Source organism: Bos indicus, chromosome 19, assembly GCF_029378745.1.
Source record: "Bos indicus isolate NIAB-ARS_2022 breed Sahiwal x Tharparkar chromosome 19, NIAB-ARS_B.indTharparkar_mat_pri_1.0, whole genome shotgun sequence".
Classification (NCBI taxonomy): Eukaryota; Metazoa; Chordata; class Mammalia; order Artiodactyla; family Bovidae; genus Bos; species Bos indicus.
In genome coordinates, this window is record NC_091778.1 from 26,131,112 (window position 1) to 26,158,663 (window position 27,552).

At 40.6% G+C, this 27,552-nt stretch overlaps 1 protein-coding gene across 2 annotated transcripts in view; it reads right to left on the bottom strand.

The window, feature by feature from the left end:
- UBE2G1 (ubiquitin conjugating enzyme E2 G1) overlaps positions 1-23,108 on the bottom strand; it is an 89,284-nt gene extending 66,176 nt beyond the window's left edge. Inside the window, exon 1 of one of the 2 annotated variants that reach the window (XM_019980987.2) lies at positions 22,975-23,108. In XM_019980987.2, the coding sequence (XP_019836546.1) occupies positions 22,975-23,020 (46 nt within the window). In that variant the 5' untranslated portion in view covers positions 23,021-23,108. Of the gene's footprint in view, positions 1-193; positions 2,124-22,974 lie in introns of those variants that run through there. The other variant, XM_019980986.2, reaches the window with a different exon arrangement.
- Positions 23,109-27,552: the final 4,444 nt, after the last annotated feature.

Below are 27,552 nucleotides of genomic sequence, written 5' to 3' on the forward strand. Positions count from 1 at the left end.
AATTTTGGCTCCAAGCTAATAGGTGCTTAATTTCTGATGAATGACTAGTTCAATCAATTCAAGATTTCTAGCAACTGATATGAAAAAAGAAATATAATCAGATGGTCACACAACTAATTACCACTAAGGTTGAAAAATTATTTTTCTGATTAAATAGAATTATCTGCACTGCTAACAAAAACAATGCACTTACTCCTACAGGTTCCCTTAAAAAGGACAGTGTTATAGAACATCTTCACAACTCTCAATGAATTCCACAGGGTTGCTGCTGACAGCATTATCTCCACAGGTGGCGACAGGAGTGATCTCTCCCCAGCCCAGTTCAGTAAAGAAAAACACCTCTGCGGAAAGTAGGTGTGCAGCAGGGTAGGTGTCTGAGGCAGCAGTCTGAGGACAATCTAAGGGTATCCATAACACTGATATTTAATTCGTTGCAGGAGGAGAGGACAAAGGGAGATCAGCAGGCAAGTGGTTTCAAACCTCAGAATCTAAATTAAGAGACAGATCTTCCTCTCCCTCCACTAAATGTACAATTATGAATATAAAATTTCAGAGGATTCCAGACTACGCTATCCATTTAAGAACCCCCTGCACTTCCCTGGCAGTCCAGTGGTTAAGACTCCTCCCATCCAATGCTGAGAGGGAGGGTGATGGAGTTAAGTAAAATTAATAAGTAAAAATTTTCAAAAAACACTCTAAACACTCCCTCTATAAACAGGGAGTGGGTTTTTTGGTTTTTTAAATAAAAATAAAGAGAGAGAAAGAGACTGCAGAGACTTTAGTCAATCCTCAAAAACTGTAATTTAATCTTGTTTATCGTAACTGAATATGGTAGCAGCAAATTTCAGACTATACTCACTAACCAAGTAGAAACAGCACAGATATGTATACTCTGTGTGACCAACAGAGCAAAAACACCTACAGTAGAACACACACATCTTCTAGGGAGCCTTAATGAGCTCCTATTACTAAAGAGAAGATACTCCAGTGGATACTTAGAATGGCTTAACAGGCTTCAGTGACGCATGGCAGCACCACGCCTAGCCATTCTGGATCTCTTTTTGTTGACTCAATTGTCCTGGCCTTTCCAAACATCTGGCTAGTTCCTATAACCATCCTTTAGTCTTAGCTTGGATAGTACTTCCTCAGCAATGCTCTTCCCAACTCCTGCTATATGAACCTGTATATGATGGCAATTACAAATTTAACTATCTTTCACGCTAAACAAATGAACTTCGTTCAAGAAACAATTTTTTCAGTGTCTCCCAAGCCCACTAATATTTAAAGTCAGCATTCAAATACTTACCTGAAGAACAAGACTACCTCTGATAAAAAGTAAATTAGGCCTAGAAGTTTTTCAAAATCCTTTCTTATACACAAATGAGCAAATTCCTATCCCTTATAGTATGGCTTAGCTAACTAGCTAACAACCCTGTCAAGAAACCACCTTGAACATTTCAAAACAAGTAACAAAGCATTCACAGAATGCCTGGTTTTGAGGAGTACTTTCTGCTGTACTCCCCCAAATTAAACTATTTATAAAAATTTACACCCAGGGACTGAAAGAAGCAACTTATAATTAAATGGCAGGGCCACTGTTAGTTATTTAAAACACTCTTTAGAGAATATAACCATATCATCTTTGAGATAACACTGCCTTCCCAATCTCTATAGAGAAAAAGTTTCTATACAGCTCGTTCATAAGTGGAATTAGACCATGAAGGAACCATTAAGAAGACTGACCAGACCATTCCATCTTTTTACTCCAGTGTTAATTATTACCTGGCCCATAAGGAAATAGTCTCCAAGGACCCTAAGAACAAGCCATATGGTAAATAGAAACATTATCAGTCAAGGTTTAGGGTGCAGAAAACAGAAAATATATTTTGTGCTTTAAGGAGAAGGACCTTAATGAGAACTTCGGTGCTTACAAAATTATTGAAATGGCTAAAAGAGTTTGAGTTAGAGAAAGAACTTCCAGTATGACAACCATGGAAATGTAGAACTGACCTAACAGCAGCCCTGGAGCTAAGAACTCAAGAACAGAGTACCGCAACAGTGATCCAGATTTACAACCATGAATCAAAGAGAAACCACTGTACTGCTTCTATGCAACACTGTACTGCAAATCATGGCCAGCATAAGAAAAAAAAGTATTTTAAAAGTATAAAGATTGAAGAAGTAAAATGGTGTTTATGCGGAGATTACAGCTGTGTATTTAAAAACTCTTAAGGAAAATATAAAAAGGCTACTAGATCTAGTAATTCAGCAAGGCTGCACAGTTCAAGGTCAAAATACAAAAATACATATGTGTGATGGAATATTACTCAGCCATAAAAAAAAAAATGAAATGCTGCCATTTGCCAGAACATGATGGACCTAGAGATTGTCACTCTAAGTGAAGTAAGACAGAGACAAATATCATATGAGATCACTTATATGTGGAATCTTTTTAAAAAAAATGGTACAAATAAACTTATTTACAAAACAAATAGTCACACGTGTAGAAAACAAACTTATAGTTACAGGCGGGGGGTGTGGATAAACTAGGAGATTGGGATCAACGTGTGAACACTGCTGCGCACAAAGCAGACAACCAATAAGGAGCTACGGTATACAGCACAGGGCACTCAACTCAGTCCTCTGTGATGGCCTGTATGGGAAGAGAGTCTAAAAGAGAGTGGTTGTATGTGCAACTGATTCACTTTGCTGTACACCTGAAACTACATTTTAAATCAACTACATTTCAATAAAAATTTAAAAAAAAGAAAAAGAAAAAATATCAGTTGTATTCCTACAGGAAATACTTAGGGGTACACTTAACAAAGCTACAAAATCTATACAGCAAAAACGACAAATATGCTAAAAATTTTAAAGACTCTAAATAAATGGAGAAATATACTAAGTTCATGGAAGACTCCATATTGTTAAAATGTCAATTCTCCTCAAATTAATCTATATGTTAACTGTAATTCCACTCAAAATCATAGTAAGTTTTTCTGTAGAAATTGTGTCAAACTGACTTGAAAAGACCTTTAAAAGCCTAAATAATTTTTAAAAGGAAAACAAAGTTAGAAGACTTACATGATTTTAGGGCTTACTACACAGCAATAATCAAACTGTGATACTAGCATAAGGACAGACATATGTATCAATGGGGAGGAAATGGCAACCCACTCTAATATTCTCGCCTGGGAAATCCCACGGACAGAGCGGCCTGGAGGGCTATACTCCATGGGGCCACAAGAGTCAGACGCAACTTAAGAGACTAAACAACAACTGAATACATAGTCTCCAAAGACCTATGACAGGTTGGTCAACAGATTTTCAACAAAAGATCCAAGGTAATTCAATAGGAATGATGCTGAAACATATGCTACAACACAGATCAGTCTTAAAAATATCATGCCAAGTGAAAAAAGCCGTAACAAAGAACCCACATCTTATTATCTCATTTACATGAAATGCCTAGAAAAGGCAGGTTTAGGGGGACTGAAAGTAGATTAGTAGTCGCCTGGGTGTGGGGCTGGCAAAGGGGAGTGTCTCCAAATGGGCATAAGGTTTCTTGCTGAGGCGATAGAAACGCTCTAAAATTACACTGTGATGATGGTTGCACAACTCTAAACATACTGATTGTACACTTAAAATGAATAGATTTTATGGTATTCAAATTAAGCCTCAATAAATCTGTCATAAAAAATAGACTTTCACTGCGAAGGTGGAGCAGAGACTAACCTCTTGTAAATTAAAAATACAATTGCCAAATGAAAATTAAAATGGCCAGTCTAAACAAAACAGGCATGGTTGAAGACTAAGTCACTAATGTGGAAAAAAAAAGTGCAGGATATCTCCATGATATAATAACAAAAAACAGAAAATGGATAATGGTAATAAGGAGACAAAGTGATGGAGCAAAGAAGCTCGAAACACAACGCAGGGGAATTTCTGAACTAAATACAGACCTAAGCCTTCAGCCTAAAAGAGCCCATTGAGAGCCTAAAACAATGAATGGAAAACATTTACACTTAAGAGACACATATGGGTAAAATTTTAGAACTCCAAGTATGAAGAATATCCTTTAGAACTTCAAAAATTTATCTACACAGGAACAATACTTTGACATGAGCCATTCTTTTTCACTGTCTTCTCATAAGGAATTCTGGATACAATGAAATGTCATCAAAGTTCCATGGGGAAAAAATTTTCAACTCAAGAATTCAATTCCCAGAAAACCTATCAAATGTGAGAACAAAATAAAGGCACTTTTCAATATGCAAGGACTCAAAATTCACCTCCCATACACTATAAATTTAAGAAATACTGGAATAGGACAACGTGGGTTATGAGAAAACAATAGTTGCATATGAGCCAGAATAACTAAGTGAAAGTGAAGGAAGTAAGACTTTGATACTTAAAGATTCTCCATTAACAAAGTTTCAGTGACTGGAACTACAGCAGCTAGTTAGGTACAAACCATATTTGGTATTATAATGAATACCCCGACAAATTACATAAACGCTGTTTTCTGGTTCTTCTTCAAGACTACATAAAACATTATTTCAGTTATAAAAAAAAAGAATATAAATGTTATAAAACTTGACAATATAAAAACAATTAAAAGCTGCATGGGGGGGACAGAAACCACTAAACAGTAAGTGAACTAATTTCTTTACCTTTCATAGCAAGAGCTCTTATGGAAAGAGAAAATGAAAGTCGCTCAGTCGTGTCCAGCTCTTTTCGACCCCATGGACTATAGAGTCCATGGAATTCTCCAGGCCAGAATACTGGAGTGGGTAGCCTTTCCCTTCTCCAGGGGATTTTCCCAACCCAGGGATCGAACCCAGGTCTCCCGCATTGCAGGTGGATTCTTTGCCAGCTGAGCCACAGGGGAAGCCCTTATGTAAGGTAGATAAATCATTAATAAAGCCAACCATTAGAAGAGCTACATATATAAAACAAAAATCAGGAAAGGGAATTAGAGTTTAAAGTCTACATCTTTCTTTTTAATGGATTATTTATTCAAGGATCTTGGGGGAGGGGGGCTCAATTATTTATTTATTTTGGGGCCAGGCCAGCACACGTGGGATCTTAGTTCCTCTACCAAGAATTAAACCAGAGCCCCATGCATTGGAAGTGCAGAGTCTTAACCACTGGACCACCAGGGAAGTCTTCATCTTTCATAGTGAGAAGTTAGTCATGAATCATATAAACTATCGTGGTAACCAGAAGCATGAACTAGAAATTCCCTTTGGAGGAGGAAAAGGAGGGAGGTGAATGGATGGGAGACTGACTTTTCATTTTATTCTCTCTGGTAGAACTTATATTTTTGTCATGAATATGCAATATTTTTATAATTTAAATAAGTATTTTAATAAAAACTGAATTTTGTTTTAGCCATAGAATGGCATACTGTATTTGAAAAGAACAAGTTTCTATGTACCAATAAAGATTAAGTGAAAAATCAAGAGGCAGAACAACACATTAGGATAGTATCATGTTTAAACCAAAATGTGTGATATGGTCACTGTGGAAGACAATTTAGCAGTTTTTTATCAAATTAAACAGTCTTACCATACAATTAGCAATTGTACCCTAGGTATTTATTCAAGGTAGTTGAACTGTATATTAATGTTCACAGCAGCTTTATTCACAATCACTAAAAATCAGAAACATCAGTATGAACCTAGGGGTAACTTAATACATACACAGATGGACATACAGAGACAGGATAGATGTGTATGTACCTAAGTTAGTTATCTGTGTGTGTGTGTTTCTGACCTACACAGTAATGAAGTCCAGTAGCTATGAGCACTTTCAATGCTCAGATCTTGGTTTCTGGATATTATTCATGGAGAAACAGCTGACTTGAAGGCTGGGGCAGAGAAAATATAAGATAGGCCTGACACATCCTAGAGTCATCAGAAAACAAGAAGTGCTTAAAAACTAAAAGGCTGAGTGCATGTCAAAGGAACACAGAAGCGAGCCTGGAAGAATTCCCAATGACCAAAGCTGCAACAATTTAGAGACAACATTAATGATATAAGGAATAAAATAAATGTATGATGACTAACTTATGTCAACATTCCTGGGCCATGGTACTCAGATTAGGTGGTCAAACTTACTCCAGATTGTTTCTGTGAAGGTGTTTATTTTTTTAAACGAGATTACTATTTAAGGCTGTGTTGGTCAGGTTTCTCCACTACAGAGTAACTGTTTTTCCTGATAGCTCAGTTGGTAAAGAATCCGCCTGCAATGCAGGAAAACCAGGTTCGATCCCTGGGTTGGGAAGATCCCCTGGAGAAGGGAAAGGCTATCCACTCTAGTATTCTGGTACTCAGATTATGTGGTCAAACTTACTCCAGATGTTTCTGTGAAGGTGTTTATTTCTTTAAATGAGATTACAATTTATTTTATTTATTTTTTTTTTTGAGATTACAATTTAAATCAGCAGACTTTCAGTGAAGCAGATTACCCTCCATAATGTGAGTGGGCCTCATCCACTCAGCTGAAGGCCATAATTCTTAAAAAGACTGACCTCCCCCCAGAGAAATTCTGCCAGCACTCTGCCTTAGGACGTGCACTACCACACAGACTTATCTCCAGGCTTCCAAGCAGTCCTGCAGAATTTGGACTAGCCAGCTCCTACAATCACATGACACAGATATATCTGTATATCCTCCTCCTGGTTCCGCTTCCCTGCAGAACCCCGCCTAACACATATTTTAACCCCTAATTATAAAATATATAAACCTATGCTGAATAAACGATTGAATTAACAAATAAATGGGAGAAGTGACAGATCTTCCTTACAAATGAATTCCAAATAATATAAGTAGATAGGGGCCCCTTCAGGAAGTGAGGCCTAGTCCTTCCTTCCCACATGAGTGGGGAATGAAATTTATAAGTGAGTAGCAAAGATAAGATAGGAAAAAGAGAAAAACAGTAACTCTGCAGTGGAAAAACCTGGTCAACACAGCCTTAAACAAAGGATCAAGGTTCACATCACCAGTGCTGTTGTGTGGTTATCAACTGGCACGTGATGAGAAGGGCACTTCACCTCTGTGGTATTCTTTTTGAAAACACCAGTCTAGTCAAGAAAAAAACTTTAGACAACTCCAATTTGAGGAACATCCTACAAAATACCTGACTGGTATTCCCCAAAATTGTAAAAGACAAAAAACAAGGAAACTGAGAAACTCTCCAAGAACAGACAAGACTTAGGACAACTGAATGCAATGCGGTTATCTAGGGTAGGAAAGAGGAACAGGAAAATATATATCAGGTAAAAACTATGGAAATCTGAGGCTTCCCTGGTGGTCCAGCGGGTAAGACTCCATGCTTCCACTACCAGGGACATGGGTTCGATCCCTGGTCAGGGAACTAAGATTCCCACATGCCATATGGCACAGCCCAAAATAACTATGGAAATTTGAATGAAGTATGGAGTTTAGTTAATAATAATCTATCAACACTGGTTCATTAATTGTGACAAATGAACCACACTAATGTAACATGTTAATAATAGGGAAATCTGAGTACAGGGTATATAGGAACTCTATCTTTAGAATTTTTCTGTAAATCTAAAACTCTTCTAAAATTACATTTATTGCGGGGGGCGGGGGGGTGGGGAAGGCCTATCACAATGGCACTGCTTCCCCCAAGAGCCACACCGAATGCCTTAGACCCTGAAGAGGGCAGCAGGAAGCACAGCATCCTCACCCGTGCCACAGCTGCACCCACAAGAGTTAAATATAAACCAAACTGGATAACGACGGTTTTGTTCTTTTTCCACCAAGCAAATGCTAAGGGCAGAAACTGCAGCAAAGGTATAATCCTAAGGGAGAGATGTAAAAACAACCAGAAGAGACACTGGGGGAAAAAAAAAAAAAAAAAAAAATACAGTATTTCCCTGGGGAATTACCACACCACAGATGTTCACAGCAGTTTGAATACAGAAGTGAGCACAGCCCAAAGTCCTAGACGGCTAGTGATGACAATATAAACCATCCTACGCACTGCTAAACATGAAAAATAAATATTATCGTAATAAGTAAAAGAGTATTAAGAAAAGTCTCAGAGTAACAACCCTCCTGACATAAGCCATGAAGTAGATATTTTAGTCTTAGAATTCTACAGCATAGAAGTTGAGAAAGACAATCTCAAAATATCAGGTGAGGCCACGAGCAATATTAGTTCTCCTTCCAAAAGTCACAAAGTTTTCAAAGTTTAAACATGCTATTGTATAAAAACCAGTAGTCCTGGTAATAAGATGACCTGAATTTAAAATCTGAGTTTAAAATTTCTGTCATTTACTTGCTAAATAAATTTGGAAAAAAAGAACTCCTTGATCTTGAAGATTTCTTAAAGAGAATCAGTATGTAAAAGGAACTTTAACAAACTCTACTTTGAAGAGCGTGATTTTCACTACAATCCTTAATATTGAAGGTTCTTCTTTCAGAATTTCAATTTACAAAAAAAAAGCAAAATGCAATGAAAAGAATCAAATGTTAAGAGGCTGCAAAGGGATGATTGATGTTTGTATCACGTTTTATCTTTTCCAAGTCTATAATAAATAGGTTCATTTTATTAATTAGAAAAGTTATATTTTAAAACATCTGTCGTCGTTGTTGTTCAGTCACTTAAGTCCTGTCCAGCTCTTTGCAACTGCACGGACTGTAGCCCACGAGGCTCCTCTGTCCGTGGGATCTCCCAGGCAAGAATACTGGAGTGCGTTGCCATGCCCTCCTCCAGGGGATCTTTCTGACCCAGGGTTCGAACCCAGGTCTCCTGCCTTTCAGGCAGATCCTTTACCCCTGAGTCACCAGGGAAGCCCCATTTGGTCAAAGCTATACTTTAAACAAGTGAAGGCGGGGATGTAAGAAAGGTAAGAATGTCTATACAAATGTGATGAAGTATATATATTCTAATGATCAACCAGTATTTGTTTATAAAACTCGACACTCTCCACTAGACAGGGAAGCCAGGAATTGTATCATGAATCTTTGGATCCTCAGGGCCTGGCATATAGAAGGAACTAAATGTTTACTTTATGGACGTTTCTAACTGTCTCACTTTCTACCTTAAAAGGTTCAGTTCACATGTGCTAAAGTAATGGGGCGGGGAGACAGGTGGGGGGAGGGTGGAGGTGGATCTAGTACAGTAACTTTAATCCATCCAATAAATACTTATTGGTTGCTTGCTGTTTCACTCTTCCAGGCATCTGTGATAAGTCAGTTAATAAAAATAAAAATCATTGTCCTTGTGGAGAGACTGTAGTCTAGTATCTCTCTCTACTCTGCCCAAAGCAGTGCTAAAGCGTGGTCCATTAACTGGTGCCAATGTACCAAACTTACTGGTCCGTGACCGTCAGCCACAGCAAGCATTAAGACACTCAGAGAACAATATGACAGTCATTTTATCTGATGAACCTAATATTATAAAGTACTGACTAGAATCTATCTTTATTTCATCTTTCTAATAATTTATTGTTTTTTAAAGAATCATTATATAATGAATTGGAAATTTTATTAAACCTGGTCTTTCACCACAGATAAGGAGAAGCATTTGTCCAACACACTTGGATCACATCACTTCTCCCCTCCTTGGTAAAAGTCTATGCTTCAGTATCTTTATGGTCTTCCATAAATGAAACCAACCTTTCCAAATACTGTCTTCCCACTAGTTCGGTTCATCATATACTCCAACCACAGTGACTTATTTTCAGCGCAAGTCTTATGTCTGGCTTGTGCTTCTCTCTCAGCCTTAAATCCTTTCTTAAGTTTGCATGATCAAATTTTACACATCCTTTTCAAGTCAAGCACAAATGCCACCAACTTCTCCGAAGACGTCCAGGCAGAAGCAAACATCCCGACTCCCTCTGGCACAGTGTGCTAAAGCAGCCCTCTGACAGAATTTTCCATAGACTATGAGTTTCTGGAATACAAGAATAATTTATTCATTTTGAGCATCCCTATATAACACACAAAATTGTCATCAAATTTGCTGAGTGAATGATGTAAGAGACAGCATTACATGTGCAGAAGTCTCATTCACGAGATCAGAAAACCCTCTAAAATTATACCCAAAACTGTGTGTGCCTTTTCTAAAGGAAGGTCTAATGCTTACTAGATTCTCAAAGGCGTCTAAGAAGCCCCAAATGTTAAAGAAACCACTGATGAGGAAAGGGTTTCAATTTCATTAGCAGATATATTTCTGCCAGCCAGCTCCATCGGGGTTAGCTCCAGGGAATACCAGACATAATAAAAACTTCAATTGTGCTCAGTTGGTCAGTTGTGGCTCTATGGACTGAAGCCTGCTAGGCTCCTCTGTCCATGGAATTCTCCAGGCAATACTGAAGTGGGGTTGCCATTCCCTCCTTCGGGGGATCTTCCCAACGGAGGAATCAAACCTGCGTCTCCTGCATAGCAAGTGGAATCTCTACCGCTGAGCCACCAGGGAAGCCCTGAACCTCAATTTCCTTATCCCAGAAAAGTGTTTACTCCAAAGATTTGCTATAAGAACTGAATTTGACCACATACGGGAAGTCCTAAGATCATGAAGAATGACTCGTTTCCTTTCTGCCCTCCTTCCACTTTTATATACTCGTGAAGTAAGCAGACAGGTTCTATACAAAATTTCTTAAATTACAAATTACTGCCATCCCTCAAAAGCTGTGTCCAGACTATTTTCTTGGAAATCTTCAGTAGAGTTATCAATTCAGTCACTCAGTCGTATCCAGCTCTTTGCGACCCCATGGACTTCAGCACACCAGGCCTCCCTGTCCATCACCAACTCCCAGAGTTTATCCAAACTCGTGTCCATTGAGTCAGTGATGTCATTCAGCCACCTCATCCTCTGTCATCCCTTTCTCCTCCCACCTTCAATCTTTCCCAGCATCAGGGTCTTTTCTAATAAGTCGGTTCTTCGCATCAGGTGGCCAAAGTATTGGAGTTTCAGCTTCAACATCAGTCCTTCCAGTGAATACCCAGGACTGATTTCCTTTAGGATGGACTGGTTGGATCTCCTTGCAGTCCAAGGGACTCTAAAGAGTCTTCTCCAATACCACAGTTCAAGACCATCAATTCTTTGCCACTCAGCTTTCTTCACAGTCCAACTTTCACATCCATACATGACTACTGGAAGAACCATAGCTTTGACTAGACGGACCTTTGTTGTAAAGTAATGTCTCTGCTTTTTAATATGCTATCTAGGTTGGTCATAGCTTTTCTTCCAAGGAGTAAGCGTCTTTTAATTTCATGGCTGCAGTCACCATCTTAGTGATTTTGGAGCGCAAGAAAATAAAAGTCTGTCACCGTTTCCCCATCTGTTTGCCATGAAATGATGGGACCGGATGCCATGATCTTAGTTTTCTGAATGTTGAGTTTTAAAGCCAACTTTTTCACTCTCCTCTTTCACTTTCATCAAGAGGCTCTTTAGTTCCTCTTCGCTTTCTGCCATAAGGGCGGTGTCATCTGTGTATCTGAAGTTATTCATATTTCTCCCGGCAATCTTGATTCCAGTTTGTGCTTCATTTAGCCCGGCATTTCCAAACCCCTATTTGTTTTTAAGTCTCACAACATTAAATTTCTGTCATGCTAAATAGTTCTAATTACTAATTTTTCTACACTGATAAATGCCAAGAATTTTTTAAATATTTAAGTTAAACTCTTAAAGAACTGACATCTTGATTCTGCTATATCCAAAATATAGCTCTTTCCCTATGATTTTCCAACTTCACTGTACCCTCCCACAATTAATACTCCTTCCTCAGTCTTTGTCCTCCTTCCACTTGTGTTTATGTACTTATACAGCATTATATTGAAGAAATTAGGGAAAACGACTAGACCATTCAGGTAATGACCTAAATCAAATCCCTTATGATTATACAGTGGAAGTGAGAAATAGACTTAAGGGACTAGATCTGATAGACAGAGTGCCTGATGAACTATGGATGGAGGTTCGTGACATTATACAGGAGACAGGGAGCAAGACCATCCCCAAGAAAAATAAATGCAAAAAAGCAAAATGGCTGTCTGAGTAGGCCTTACAAATAGCTGTGAAAAGAAGAGAAGCAAAAAGCAAAGGAGAAAAGGAAAGATATACCCATTTGAATGCAGAGTTCCAAAGAATAGCAAGGAGAGATAAGAAAGCCCTCCTCAGTGATCAGGGCAAAGAAATATAGGAAAATAATAAAATGGGAAAGGCTAGAGATCTCTTCAATAAAATTAGAGATACCAAGGGAATATTTCATGCAAAGATGGGCTCAATAAAGGACAGAAATGGTATAGCCCCAACAGAAGCAGAAGATATTAAAAAGAGGTGGCAAGAATATACAGAAGAACTGTACAAAAAAGATCTCACGATCCAGATAATCATGATGGTGTGATCACTCACCCACAGCCAGACATCTTGGAATGTGAAGTCAAGTGGGCCTTAGGAAGCATCACTACGAACAAAGCTAGTGGAGGTGATGGAATTCCAGTTATTTCAAATCCTAAAAGATGATGCTGTTAAAGTGTTGTACTCAATATGCCAGCAAATTTGGAAAACTCAGCAGTGGCCACAGGACTGGAAAAGGTCAGTTTTCATTCCAATCCCTAAGAAAGGCAATGCCAAAGAATGTTCAAACTACTGCACAACTGCACTCATCTCATATGCTAGCTAGCAACTGCTGCTGCTGCTGCTGCTAAGTTGCTTCAGTTGTGTCCGACTCTGTGCGACCCTATAGACGGCAGCCCACCAGGCTCCGCAGTCCTTGGGATTCACCAGGCAAGAACACTGGAGTGGGTTGCCGTTTCCTTCTCAAATGCAGGAAAGTGAAAAGTGAAAGTGAAGTCGCTCAAGTCATGTCCGACTCTTAGCAACCCTACCAGACTGCAGCCTACCAGGCTCCTCCATCCATGGGATTTTCCAGGCAAGAGTACTGGAGTGGGTTGCCATTGCCTTCTGCACATGCTAGCAAAGTAATGTTCAAAATTCTCCAAGCCAGGCTTCAAAGGTACGTGAACCGTGAACTTCCAGATGTTCAAGCTGGATTTAGAAAAGGCAGAGGAGCCAGAGATCAAATTGCCAACATCCGCTGGATCATCAAAAAAGCTAGAGAGTTCCAGGAAAGCATCTATTTCTGCTTTATTGACTACGCCAAAGCCTTTGACTGTGTGGATCACAACAAACTGGAAAATTCGGAAAGAGCTAGGAATACCAGACCACCTGACCTGCCTCCTGAGAAATCTGTATGCAGGTCAAGAAGCAACAGTTAGAACTGGACATGGAACAACAGACTGGTTCCAAATAGGAAAAGAAGTACGCCAAGGCTGTATATAGTCACCCTGCTTATTTAACTTATATGCAGAGTACAACGTGAGAAACGCTGGGCTGGAAGAAACACAAGCTGGAATCAAGATTGCCGGGAGAAATATCAATAACCTCAGACATGCAGATGACACCACCCTTATGGCAGAAAGTGAAGCACTAAAGAGCCTCTTGATGAAAGTGAAAGAGGAGAGTGAAAAACTTGGCATTAAAACTCAACATTCAGAAAACGAAGATCATGGCATCCGGTCCCATCACTTCATGGCAAATAGATGGGCAAACAATGGAAACAGTGAGACTTTTATTTTCTTGGGCTCCAAAATCACTGCAGATGGTGACTGCGGCCATGAAATTAAAAGACGCTTACTACTTGGAAGGAAAGTTATGACTGACCTAGACAGCATATTAAAAAGCAGAGACATTACTTTGCCAACAAAGGTCCGTCTAGTCAAAGCTATGGTTTTTCCAGTAGTCATGTATGGATGTGAGAGTTGGACTGTAAAGAAAGCTGAGCACAGAAGAATTGATGCCTTTGAACTGTGGTGTTGGAGAAGATTCTTGAGAGTCCCTTGGACTGCAAGGAGATCCAACCAGTCCATCCTAAAGGAAATCAGTCCTGGGTATTCACTGGAAGGACTGATGTTGAAGCTGAAACTCCAATACTTTGGCCACCTGATGTGAAGAACTGACTCACTGGAAAAGACCCTGATGCTGAGAAAGATTGAGGGCAGGAGGAGAAGGGGACGACAGAGGATGAGATGGTTGGATGGCATCACCAACTCAATGGACATGAGTTTGGGTATGCTCCGGGAGTTGGTGATGGACAGAGGCCTGGAGTGCTGCAGCCCATGGGGTCGAAAAGAGTCCGACACGACTGAGGGACTGAACTGAACTGACAGCGTTATAATTTTGTTTACATGTCCATCAACGCCTATTAAATGTAGCACCTCAAGGCAAGAATACCAGGTCAATTATCTTTTGCATTCTCTCTGTGTTTCTCAAAGCAACTGAACAGTAGTGCTCAATAAATGAGCTTTTATAGTGATCCTTTCTCCCATTTTCCAAACAATAGCACAAGAAGTTTAAACAAAGATTATTTAAAATTAAGATGGAATTTCTACCTCAAACTATAGATTTATCTCAATTGCAGCTTCCTATTCCTTGAAAGTGTTAATATGGCAACTATGTTGCTACATTTTTAAGTATGATGTGAAAGTCTCTCAGTCCTGTTAGGACTCTTTGTGACCCCATGGACTGCAGGCCAGAATACTGGGGGGGCGGGGCACGGGGGGTAGCCTTTCCCTTCTCCAGGAGAATCTTCCCAACCCTGGGATCAAACCCCAGGTCTCCCAGGTCACAGGTGGCACTGCAGGCACACTGTGGGCTTATCTAAGTATGATAGTAAGTTTATTAATAAAAAGGACTTCTTTACATGAAAAAAGACTGATAAAAATGCTCTGGTTACAAGTGGCTTTTTTAAACTTTTTATTTTGATATACAGTTGTATAGGGCAATGGAAAAATAGAACAGAAAGATTGCTGTGAATCTAAAACTGCTCTAAAGGGAATTCCCTGGCTGTCCAGTGGTTAGGACTCAGCATTTCCACTGCCAGAGTCCAGGTTCAATCCCTGGTGGGGGAACTAAGATTTCACAAGCTTTGCAGCATGGCCAAGAAATGAAATTAACTTAAATAATAAAATAAAAAATAAAACTGGTTCTAAAAGTAAAGTTTATTTTTAAAAAACTACCACATGGCTCAGAGAACCTGAACTTTTAAACTTTGGAGGTCTGACCTTGACTGTTGGCCACTGCTGGTTCTGTCTGGTGTTTCAAAGGAATATTGGGTGCTGCAAATAGGAACTGAAGGGGTAAACTTATTAAACCCATTAAACTTGTAAAAAAAAACAAAAAAAACTACCACATGAACTAGCAAACCCACTTCCAGCTATATATTCAAAAGAATTGAAAGCAGGGTTTTGAAGAGATATCTCACACCCATGTGCATGGCAGCAATAATCACAGGAGAGGAAAGCAACCCAAATGCACCTACAGATGAATGGATTAACAAAATGCGGTATACATACATACGAGGGAGTATTATTTAGTGTCAAAAGGATGGAAATCCTGCTGTATGCTACAACAAACCTTACGCTAACAAGCCAGTCACAAAAAGACAAATACTGTATGAATTTACTCATATGAATCAAATGCAGAGAAACTGTAAACATAAAACGGTGGTTAGCAATGGCTGGGGTCAAAGTGGAAAGGGAGATTTGCTTATTGAATTTCAGGTTTTCAAAATGAAAGAGTTATGGAGGGTTGTTTTTTTACAACACTGTGAATAAACTTAACACTACCAAACCACACTGGAAAATGGTTGACTGTCAATTCTATGTTTTTTACATCAAAAAAAGCATTTTATATAAATTGAATCACAGAATATGCAACCTTATGAGATTAGCTTTTTTTCATTCAGCATAATTCCCTTGAGATCATCCAAGTTGTTTTGTGTATCAGGTTATTTCTGAGTAGTATATTCCGTAGTACAGATGTACCACGGTTTATTCACCCAATGAAGGACATCTGCGTTGTTTCCAGTTACCAGTTATTACTAATAAAGCTACTATGAACATTTTCAGATAAGTTTTTATGAGGATATAAGTTTCCATTTCTCTGAAATAAATGCCCAAGTGTGTACTTGATGGGTTGTATGGTAAGCGTATATTTAGTCTTACAAGAAACTGCAAACTGTTTCCATAGCGGCAGTACCATTTTACATCCCCACCAGCAACATGTGAGAGATGAAGTTTTTCTGCTTCTCCTGTCCAGCATGTGGTGTTAACTTGTTTTAATTTAGCTGTTCTAAATAGGTATGTGGTGATACCTCAGTGGTTTCAATTTACATTTCCCTGGTATTTAATGATGTTGAACATCTTTTTATTTGCTTATTTACCAGCTGAAATGTCTGTACATGTCTTTTGCCCATTTTCTAAACAGACTGTTCATTTTCTTTTACTGTTGAATTTTAAAGAGGTCTATATTTTCTAGAACAATCTTCTGTCAGATAGTTTGTAATTTTGTTCTTCCAGTCTACAGCCTGCTTTTTCTTTTGTGTTTCACAAACAGAAGTTTTTTTATTTTGATGATGTCCAGTTTACCAATACTACCTTGTATAGATCATGCTTTTGGTGCCATGTCTACCTTGTCTAGAATTACTTTTGTCTTGAAACAGAAACTCCTAGTTAAAATACATCTTATATAAGAATATAAAATTGAAAATATAATGAAAAGCATAAACACATTTAATAAAAGGTAAACATTTCTACTTACAAAAATTGACTTTTCAAAAATTTTCTAGGACTTCACATCATAAAGAGAAGTACACATGTCTACTGCAACAGCAATAAATTACAGAATTTTTCCTAGCAATTTCTCTGAGGGCCAAACTCTATCAAGGGAACAGCACTGATAAAAAAAATTGACTTAGGAAATTCCCTGGCTGTCCAGTGGCCAGGATCTGCACTTTCATTGCCAAGGACACAGGTTCAATCCCTGGTCAGGGAACTAAGATTCTACAAGCATGGCACAGCTGAAAAAACAAAATTTTATTTACCTGAATTAGTCTAATAGTATCTTGAACTAGTGCAAAAAAAAAAAAAAAATATATATATATATACACACACACACACACACACAGATAACATCTTATTTCCTAAAGATGCATTTTATTCTTATCCCCTCATTTATCTGTTCATACCAAAAATTCATGTTCATTACCAAAATTTGCAAAATATTTGCTTTTTCTTATTTGTAATTTTCTGTAGTTGAAACGCTTTCAACCAGATATAATTATATTATGTTTGCTTGGCCAGAATGGTTCCATAAGCATATATTAATACTACGCTTTCTTCTCTGAAAAGTTATTTCCTACAAACCAGTCAAAGTTGCCGTTCAACAGATTTTTGGAGGTCAACTAGTGTTTTAAATTCTAACAAAAATACTTCTCAATAATCTAGAAATGAAAAATTCTTCATCCTAAATTGAAGTCAGTTCATTAAAACAAAAGAATGCTTAGCATTTTATTTGCTTGAAGCAAAAGCATAGCCTGCTACAATTTACAATAAACTAGCATTCCCTGCTCAATAAAACCTGCACTAAAGTAAACAAGATCAAATAACCCAAAGATTGAAAATTTTGATACCTGCAAACACGCTTCACCTGAAAAGTCAAAAAGCAACAATAATATTGAGGTAGTGAAAGGATTTTCAGATTTTCCATACTCAGTATCACTCTATTAATACTTAAGGCATGTTTGGGACTTCCCTATAGCTCAGATAAGAAATCTGCCTGCAATGCATGAGACCGGGGTTCTAACCCTGGGTCAGGAGGATTCCCTGGAGAAGGAAACTGCAACCCATTCCAGTATTCTCACCTGGAGAATTCCACAGATAGAGGACCCTGGCGGGCTACAGTCCACGGGGTTGCAAAGAGTCGGACACAACTAAGCGACTAACATACACAACATCACCATTATATACACACACATCACCAAATATAAAGTATATTAACTTATATAAACTATATAATAAAACCATATACTTTAGTACTACTTTACAGTAAGTACAGATTATACTAATAAACTAATATGTACAAATTATAGGTAAACAAATGTTTACCTCAACATCTTGATATATTCAGTGGTACTTGAGAAAGTGAAATCAACTGTTACACAATATAGAAAGTATGTTCATTCTAAATTTAAAATTAAACTACCATTTATTTTAAACTACCAATACTTATAAAAAACTAAATTGCATTATATATCAAAAATATTCACTGAGCAACAGAAATTATAACTTAAAATATTTACTCCTTAATGTCAAGAATTAAAGATTTTCCTTCCAGCTTTACTGAGATAGAATTGACACATAACACTGTATGTAAGATATACACATAATGATTTAATATATGTATATATTTTGAAGTAAGATTCTGTAACAAAACATTAGATGCTTAATTCCTTGATGCTCCCCCTCAACTACAGGGATTTACAAGTCATCTAACATCCCTTCTTCAACCACAATGTTTGTTTGGTTTATACTTTTTTTCTGACAGCATATAGTAGCTGCATTATATCTGGAACAGTGTAATGATTTCTGGAATTAAAAATTCCCCAAACTCTATTAAAATAAATAGTAATTTGATGCAATATAAGGCTTACTTTTAGGCTTTTCTTCCATTTCTAAATATGTGAGTTTACAACCATTAAGAATAATATTGTGCTCATCACCTTAGTTTCTTCTACCACTAGGGTGGTCCCTTTCAATAATCAATACTCTATTTTTTCTTGTTTAAGATTATTAATGAAATTTTATGTCACAGTGCCAATACATTATAGAAAGGCCAATACGAAATATTAAATCTAATTCCTCCTTTTAAACACCATTCTTTCAATATCCTATGAACACCAGGGTAACAAAACACAGCACCCCACAAAAACTAGGAATGGGACTCCTTGCAGAAGGCCCTCCAGAGGGATGACAAAATAGCTTAGGGAAACTGTTGAAGTGTGGGGTTCAGAACACAGTTTCACAATCAACAAAAACAACTGCTTTAAAGACTTGGCTTTGTTAGGCCCCATCTGGACATGTAGACTAAGATTCTGTGGAGGTAAAGCCAGGAATCTGTATTTTTAACATACTCCCATGTGATTTTGTTGCACATTAAGTCTGAGAAACACATATAATTCATCACAACCTACTTACATAGGTAGCCAAGGAGATATGGGAATGTTCCAGATTACTTTAAAATATACAATCAAACTTTCTACAATAAAAGGAGTTCAATTTATTTATTGTTACTGCATAAAGAGATTCTTCTTCCTAGTTTTGGAATGACAGGTACCTATGAGAAAGCAACTACTGAAAATCTATGTTGTCATTGTTAAAAAACCTCAAGTGATCTTAAAAAAAAAAAAAAAGATTCTTATTCTTTATAAATGCTTGTCATAAAGTAAGTATGGTTAGAGTAGGGAATATGACCAATTAGTACAATTCATTTTCCCCAAGTTAACTGCTAACACCAAAAAGCTTAGTGCTGCTTTCAACCTATGACACTCTGCAGAATGCTGCTCCTAAACTAACAGTGGCTAAAACATCCTTTTATGATTACCTTAAGAATATCATTTAGATTGTAGGGTGCATTATTTTGTGCATAAAATTTTATTAAGATGGGAATATTTCCCCAATCATTTTGGTAGTTAGTGGATAAATTAACCTTGAATATTTAAATTTATAAGACCGTATTTCACAGTTATATTAAATCGCTGCTCCCTGGAAGACAACGCTGCAAATTAAAAATAAAGCTTCTAACAGGAAGGTCCTGAATATGAATAGATTCATACACTTACTACCTGTGTGACCTTGGATAAGTAATTTAAACTCTCTTAGCCTCAATTTCCTTATTAGGAGGATTAAATGAGATATATACATAAAGCTCTCAGCACAATTCCAGGTACATACTAGTTCTCAGTAAACATTAGCCCATATAAACACACAAGACCCCATGGTGTGCTACAATCCATGAGGTCACAGAGTTGGACACGACTGAGCGACTGAACTGAACTCAAACACACAAGAAACTATCAATGATGGTTGCTTCCGAAAAAAAAAAAGTAGTCTGGGTCAAGGGTGGAAACATGATACCTTTTCTATCCTCTGTATTTTTAACCACTGCTTATATCTTTTTGAAAAATTTAAATCATCTCTTTCGCTGTGGAATTTCTTAGTATTTAGCATTATGCACTGCAAAAGCTGAACTGTGACTGCTGAATTCGCAAAGGAGTAAGTCATAGTCTAATAATACCCACAAAGAAATACAACCTATCTGATTTCATGAATGTATTTCTTACTTGCTTCACAACAGCCATTCTGGTCTTAACCAAAACACCTTAAACCAGAGGTTTTTCAACCTCGGATGACTTTGTCCCTCGGGGGACATCTGGCAACAGAGACATTCCTGGTTGTCACAACTGAGGCGGTATACTACTGGCATCTGGTGGGTAGTGGCCAAGAACACTGCTTAACATTCTATTACATAGTATATAGGCCTGCACCACAGTAACTGCAACCCAAGGAACCATTCCACTTCACTCTCAAAGTAACCGGGTTCTTCATTACAATTACCAACAAAAGAAAACAAACCCACAAAATAAATTCTCCCCTCAAGTAATAAAGTAAAATCCTTAAGGACTGGTAGACTAGGGGCTTAGTAAACTAACCACTGTTGGCCACTATTTTAAGTTTCCAAAATTCTACCACCTAGAATGGCTTAGGTTTGAGTGTCTACTCAGTTCAATATATTACACAATTTTTAAAGCATTTATTATTAAGCCTTTCAAAAATTCACTCTAAATGAGTTCAAGAGATAACAGTTTACCATTTTTCCTGTTTTCAAATGATATCTAAAGAACCAAAAAGCTCAAACAATGTACTACTAAAGACTAAACAGGGCCTTTATTTCAGTATGTAGTTATCAAGTCTTTCCAATAAACTTGATATTTTCACATTTCGCTTAATGCACTGGCCTTGGCCTACTTCATATATTCTGAGTATGTTAATTAATATCCTTCAAAAACTTAAGAAAATATTAACAACAGTCCTTGTTTCTAATTGAGAAGGCAAGAAAAGTAATCGGCAGCTAAGTAATTTTATAATAAGGCATGAAAGATTACAAACTAAATCATTCTGTCCTCCAACCTTAAAGCGTATCTTGGTAAGCCTTAACAAAAAGTCATCCGTTAAGAAAGCGTTTTGGAAAATGTCTTTATCAATATTTGGGATTAATCTTTTAAGAGTGCAAAACTGAACCAACTGGCTATCAAAATTTAGAGTCTGTTCACAAGTAGGTTGGAAAGAATTTTGAAATACTGCTACTGCTAACACTGTTATTAGTCATACTTTATTTTCATAGCAACTGCTTAACTTCTTTTACACCTTTAAATAAATATATATATATACACACCTTTCCCATTATTTAAGTTGAGTACTGTTTTAATATTTAATACTGTTTAATAGTTCACATAATTAAAACTTATTCTGATCAAGGAATTCTTAGGGAAACAAAATAACATCTTAATTCCTTCCACCAAAACAAACAAAAAAAAAACACAGAACAGTAAGCTGTGTTTGCAACTACAAGATACAATAAAGTTGTTATTCATTCAGTGCTTGTCCAATACATTATTTGCGATGGACACAGAGATCACCAGAACTTCTCCATTCAGTCTAGATCACTCCCCCTGACCATCCAGAACTTCAGTATGTGTCCAAACTTGCTTGCTCATGGTCTAATAATAAACCTAACTATACAACCTGTAACAGCCCCTGACAACCTTTTCCTTAAGAAGTCACAAAGGTGATTTAACCAGCACCTCAAACTCTTTGTAAACCTATTGCAAAAACGGATGTCCATTCCAGCCTCTAGGTTCTGCCGACGGCTCAGGGCCTCCGGCGGTAGAGAGGAGAGGTGAAGATCCGCCAGAATCGAGAAGGACAGCCGCCGGGCGTTGGGCAGCAGAAGCTAACTGCTGGTTCATTTCTCTTTAAATCTGGCAGCACGTGGGGAGGCATTGTGAAGCCACCAACCCGCCTCCCCCTCTTTCACTCCGCACACGTACGTCTCCAATGCGCATGCTCCGCTCACACAGTCCTAGCAGAGTCGGAGCCAACCCCCTAAAAAGTCAACCTGGAAGCCGCAAACGGCCGGAGGCCGGGACAATGGGGGAGGGGGGACGCAGGCACCTCTGGGGAGGCAGACCCGGCCGCCGCCCCAAGCCAGAGCCCGCGGGCCGCAGCCCCGGGGCCCCGCAGGCCTGCACAGGAGCCAGAATCGCTCGGAGCACAAAGCCCCGAGCTGGCCAGCGAGCGGCTCTCGGCTCGGCCCGCTCCTACCCTCCCCCAGCCGGGCGGCGCAGCCGGAGCCCGTGCCAGGCGGAGGCAGGCGAGGCGGCGTCCCGCGCCCCGCCGGGCTCTCAGACCCCGTGCGCCAGCGACCAGGCCGCAGAGGCCGGCGCTTTTGTTGTCCGCCACAACTACGCGGACCCGGCGCTGCCCGGGCAGAAGTTTGGCGCGCCTCACCTACCCGCCCCGCGGCCAGTTCCTCTCGCCCACCCTGCCCCCGGCTGCCCGCTCCGCGGTTCAGACAGCCGAGCCCGCGACGCGCAGCCGGCCGGGCTCAGATGCTCTACCTGCCTCGGGGGGTCCAGCGGTCTCGGGCGCACCTGAGCCCGGACCCGCCCCTCCAGGGAGGGTCCGCCGGGACAGGGTACCCACAGCCCCTCCCCCGCAACGTCCCACCGAACAGTGGGGGAGGGGACAAGCTCCCCTCCATCCCCGGGGGTGCCAGGCCCCGTCCGGGGGCCGAGGCTGGGGCGCGCCCCCGCCCCCAACACCCTCGGAAAGCCGGGGAAGAAGTGATGGACCCGGCCCGGACCGGCGCCCAGGCTCCCCACTCTCGCAGGCCCGCGCCCGATCTCGCCGGAGCCTGCCGTTCCCCTCGACCGTCCGGCCCGCCAGCCAGGGAGCGCCCTGGAGGAGAGGAGAAGCGGGCAGCTGCTCGCCGCGATCGCGGCCCGGCCCGCCGCCCAGCCGTCCGCTCCCTCACCTGCCAGCTGTCTTCGCAGTAGCAGTGCCGACTGCAGCTCCGTCATCCTCCCCGCCAAGGGCCCGGGCTGGCGCCGGGGCTTCCGAAGAACTGGGCACAGGCTCCGGAGATGCTGGAGCTGGGTGTGCTGAGGAACCCGGGCCCCCACGACGGGAGCGCCGAAGCTGAGGGAGGCTGGGCTGTGGCGGCAGTAGCGGCGCCTCGCTGCCGGTGCGAGTCCGCTCGCTTCAGCTTTCCTCACAGCGCCTCACGCCCGGAAGGGGAGGGTACCCGTGCCGCCGCGGCGCGCACTGGGACTTCGCTCGCCCGCTTCCCTCCTTCAACCCGCCCGTCGGCCCCACCGGTGCCTTCCCCCGCCACAGCCTCACAGCGCGCAGGGCCGCTCCGCGCAGGCGCGCTGGGGCTGCCTACTTCGGAAGCAGCCTGCCCGCTAGCCCGACCCTTCTGCCTCCTGCTCCGCCTCCGGAGGCGGAACCCCGCCCCCTACGCGAATTGGCCTCTGTCGCCGCCATCTTGGGAAGGTCGCCGCCCGGCCAAGTGCCTGGCCCCGGCGGCAGACGCCCCGCGGACGCCATGACAGAGAGGTCGCGGAGTGTCAAGACGCCGCCTCCGAGTCGAAGCAGGTGGTCAGCAGGGAGCGAAGGGCCAAGAGAAGTGATAGGTGCCTAGTTGCTGGCGAGCGCCCAACAGCACACAGGGTGTGCGAATTAGTCATTGTTAAAGCCGAACTTAGTACTGGTGTGCCCCATTTTAAGCACACCCCTAAAATAGACTTCATATATGCTGGTAATTCACTTTACAGAAAGATACACAGATTCTTCAAGAAAAATGCTCTGCATCTCATAGTACAAAATGTTTAAACATCGTTAGTAATCTCTATGTGTAAAGTGAGTTGAGATTAGCAAAATCTGATATACACAGTACAAAATGTCCAGAAAGGCATCTATTATGTAAAGTCAAAGTGTGGGCTCTAAAGTTTGGAAAAAATCACTCTACCTCCTCTCACCCTTATTCCCACAGCCTTGCGTAACACAGTCTCAATAAACAGACAAAGCAGAAGGAAAAAATGATACCTAATGGCATATTCAAAAGCAGAGACATTACTTTGCCAACAAAGGTCAGTCTAGTCAAGGCTATGGTTTTTTCTGTGGTCATGTATGGATGTGAGAGTTGGACTGTGAAGCGCCGAAGAATTGATGCTTTTGAACTATGGTGTTGGAGAAGACTCTTGAGAGTCCCTTGGACTGCAAGGAGATCAGCCCTGGGATTTCTTTGGAAGGAATGATGCTAAAGCTGAAACTCCAGTACTTTGGCCACCTCATGCGAAGAGTTGACTCATTGGAAAAGACTCTGATGCTGGGAGGGATTGGGGGCAGGAGGAGAAGGGGACGACAGAGGATGAGATGGCTGAATGGCATCACTGACTTGATGGACGTGAGTCTGAGTGAACTCCGGGAGTTGGTATTGGACAGGGAGGCCTGGCGTGCTGCGATTCATGGGGTCGCAAAGAGTCGGACACGACTGAGCAACTGATCTGATCTGATCTGAATGGCGCTCAAATTTGTATTTGTTCCTTCAACAAATATTTATTAAAGCCGCATTAACCTTATACCTGAACTGGATGGCTCTGTTCCTCGCCTCAAAGGGCTTACAGTCTCCGAGCTCCAGGTAAGGTAGCCAGAGAAGGAGCAGGTTCTAATACAGTTTATTGACTCAAAAAATTACTGAAAAAACTGTGCTCACTCTCCCCGCAAGAACAAGAATTAAAAAGAACAAATAAACAATCTGAATAAAAACATAAATCGACCGTTTAATAAAAAGGAGTAAGTTTGGACTCCTGTGGGAAACAACTCCAAGAAGCTAACGCAGATTTTGTGAAGCCTAAGGCAATGGCACCCCACTCCAGTACTCTTGCCCGGAGAATCCCACCAATGGAGGAGCCCTGGTAGGCTGCAGGCGATGGGGTCGCCAACAGTTAGGCACGACTGAGCAACTTCATTTTCACTTTTCACTTTCATGCATTGGAGAAGGAAATGGCAACCCACTCCAGTATTCTTGCCTGGAGAATCCCAGGGACAGAGGAGCCTGGTGGCCTGCCACCTATGGGGGTCACACAGAGTCGGACATGACTGAAGCGACTTAGCAGTAGCAGTAACATTTACCCCATTTGAAGGACTCTCTTTAAGGGAAAACATTTTTAAATAGGGTTGGAATATGACTGTCTATTTAGAATGAGAAGATAAACCACAAATAACTGTAGTCTTAGAGAATTGTTCCCTTTCTCTGAGATCTCTTCAGGCAGGTTATCAGAAATTCTGCTTGGCTGCAGCATGGTCTCTTCTCTCACCTAGAACAAATTCCAGCCCTGACAGGGACTCTAAAGATTCTTTAGCTTTACCCGGAAAGGAAAAAAAAAAATCCATTTCTGACACTAACTGTCCTTTCTGGACCAAGAAAGTCTTTCTTTTTAAGTAAATTTTTACTTTTATCAAAAAAGCAAGTATACAGTTCATAATCAGTGTATTAAGGATTATTGTGGAAAGCAAACATGGAGGGGAGGGGAATTAAACAAAAAATGTATTTCTCACATAGTTCCTTCCTCATTCCTAAATCCTGCTTACCACAGGCAATCCTTTTTAACTCTTTTAGTAGTTTCTTCTGGTAGTTACCTTCATTTATTCTAAATGATAGAATGCTTTTTCTTGCTTTATCCATTTTAGACCTAATACATTTATTCTTATTGTAACTGATAAGAATTTAAGGACTCCCCCATGGCTGCTCTCCTTGGGTGCTGAATCTACTGCATTCTGGATCAAGAGTAATTTTTTTTTGTTTACTCCCTTCTTTTGCTGGAGAATATTATCACATAACTTCTGATGAGTACACATGAGGCAGATTTTCAAATATTATAACAATGTGTGGAAAATGACATTATTTTAAACAGCTATAATTAAGTGCCACTTTAGCTGGGTATAGAATTTTATCTAAAATCAAATACATTTTCTTCAAAAATGTGAAAGCATTGGTCCATTGTCTTTTAGCATCCAGTGTTGCTGTTGATTCTTATTCTATTGTCACTGACCTTTTCTTTTTCTTCCCTGGCTAGTCTTAGGATTTTTGTTGTTGTTGTTATTTTTGGTATTTTAACATGTGTTCATATGTCTATAGGGTGTTTTCTTTTTTAATTCACTGTGTTCACAGAGCTTTGTGGTGATAGAATGGTTGTTTTCATACAGAGATAAGCTTAGAATAATGAGATGGTCTGCATTTTCCTGGTATATAAAAATTATTTTTAAAAGCAGTCGAGATTTTTAAAGGAAAACTTTTGTTTTGTTTTTGTTGGCTGCTTGGAATTTATTGTCCACTTGGTGCAAGGCACAGAGTTATGGGATGTGAAGAAGGCTCTTGTGTGACTTGGATAGTAAAGAGTAAGGTCTCTCAACTTCCTTTTTGGTGTTTTGCTGTTTTAATATTAAAAACTGAACTGCTTCCATTGGCTGCAACCTGCTTATTCTTGGGCAGAGGAGGGGAGGGGAGGAGAGGGGATGGGGAGGTCTCTGATGAACCTAGCGTCTTGGAAAGAAGCCTGACAGCTGTGGTGGTCACTCAGGATGGGGGGCCTGCAGTTCGTTTTGCCAGGCTGGCCACCAGGCTGCTGCTTCCCCATGGCTTACAGAGCCAGGTCACAGGTGATCATGCTGGTGGAGGCTGGGCAGACTCTGGGGTGCTCTGGGGACTCCAACACTGTGGCCGTAACGGGAGAGTGGACTTCCTGAAAAAGAAGCTTGCCCACCAGTGTCTTGGGTGTGCCTTGGGGGGACCCTGGTGGTGGGGGAAGACCATGTGGTGGGGTATGGCTTCTGCAGGAGCAGTTACTGGAAGTGAAACCAAGGAGGTGCTGGTAGTAGTCATGAGGGGGATGGCTCCCTTGCTCTAGCTTGCGGGCTAGTGGAAACCTTGGTGGTAACCCCTCATGGGCCTCGCTATCATGGACAGCAGGAACTGGGACACTAGGTGGCAGAGCCCATCTACCTAGGAGAAAGTGGGTGGCTGCTCCACGAAGCAGATGTGCAGGGTTATTTTTTAATTTTTATTTATTTATTTGTGGCTGAGCTGGGTCTTCCTTGCTGCCCAGGACTTTCTCTAGTTGTGGCATGTTGGCTTCTCGTCATGGTGGCTTCTCTTGTTGTGGACTGTGGGCTGTATGGCACACAGGCTCAGAAGCTGTGGCCCATGGCTTTAGTTACCCCACAGCATGTGGAATCTTCCCAGACCAGGGATCAAACCGGTGTCCCCTGCATTGGCAGGTGGATTCTTAACCATTGGACCACCAGGGAAGTCCAAAAAAGCGGTTGATTTTTATATGTTGATTTTACAACTTTACTAAACTCTAAATTAACAATTTATGTATAGGTGATTTTGTATTTATACATAAATAATATATGTCCAAATATTGGCATTTCTATTTCTTCCTTTTGATGTATCATTTCTCTTTTTACCTCACTGTGCTGGCTAGGATGTCCATCACAGTTGCATAGTTCTTTTTTTTTTTTTTTTTTCAGGTTGTAGATTTTTTGT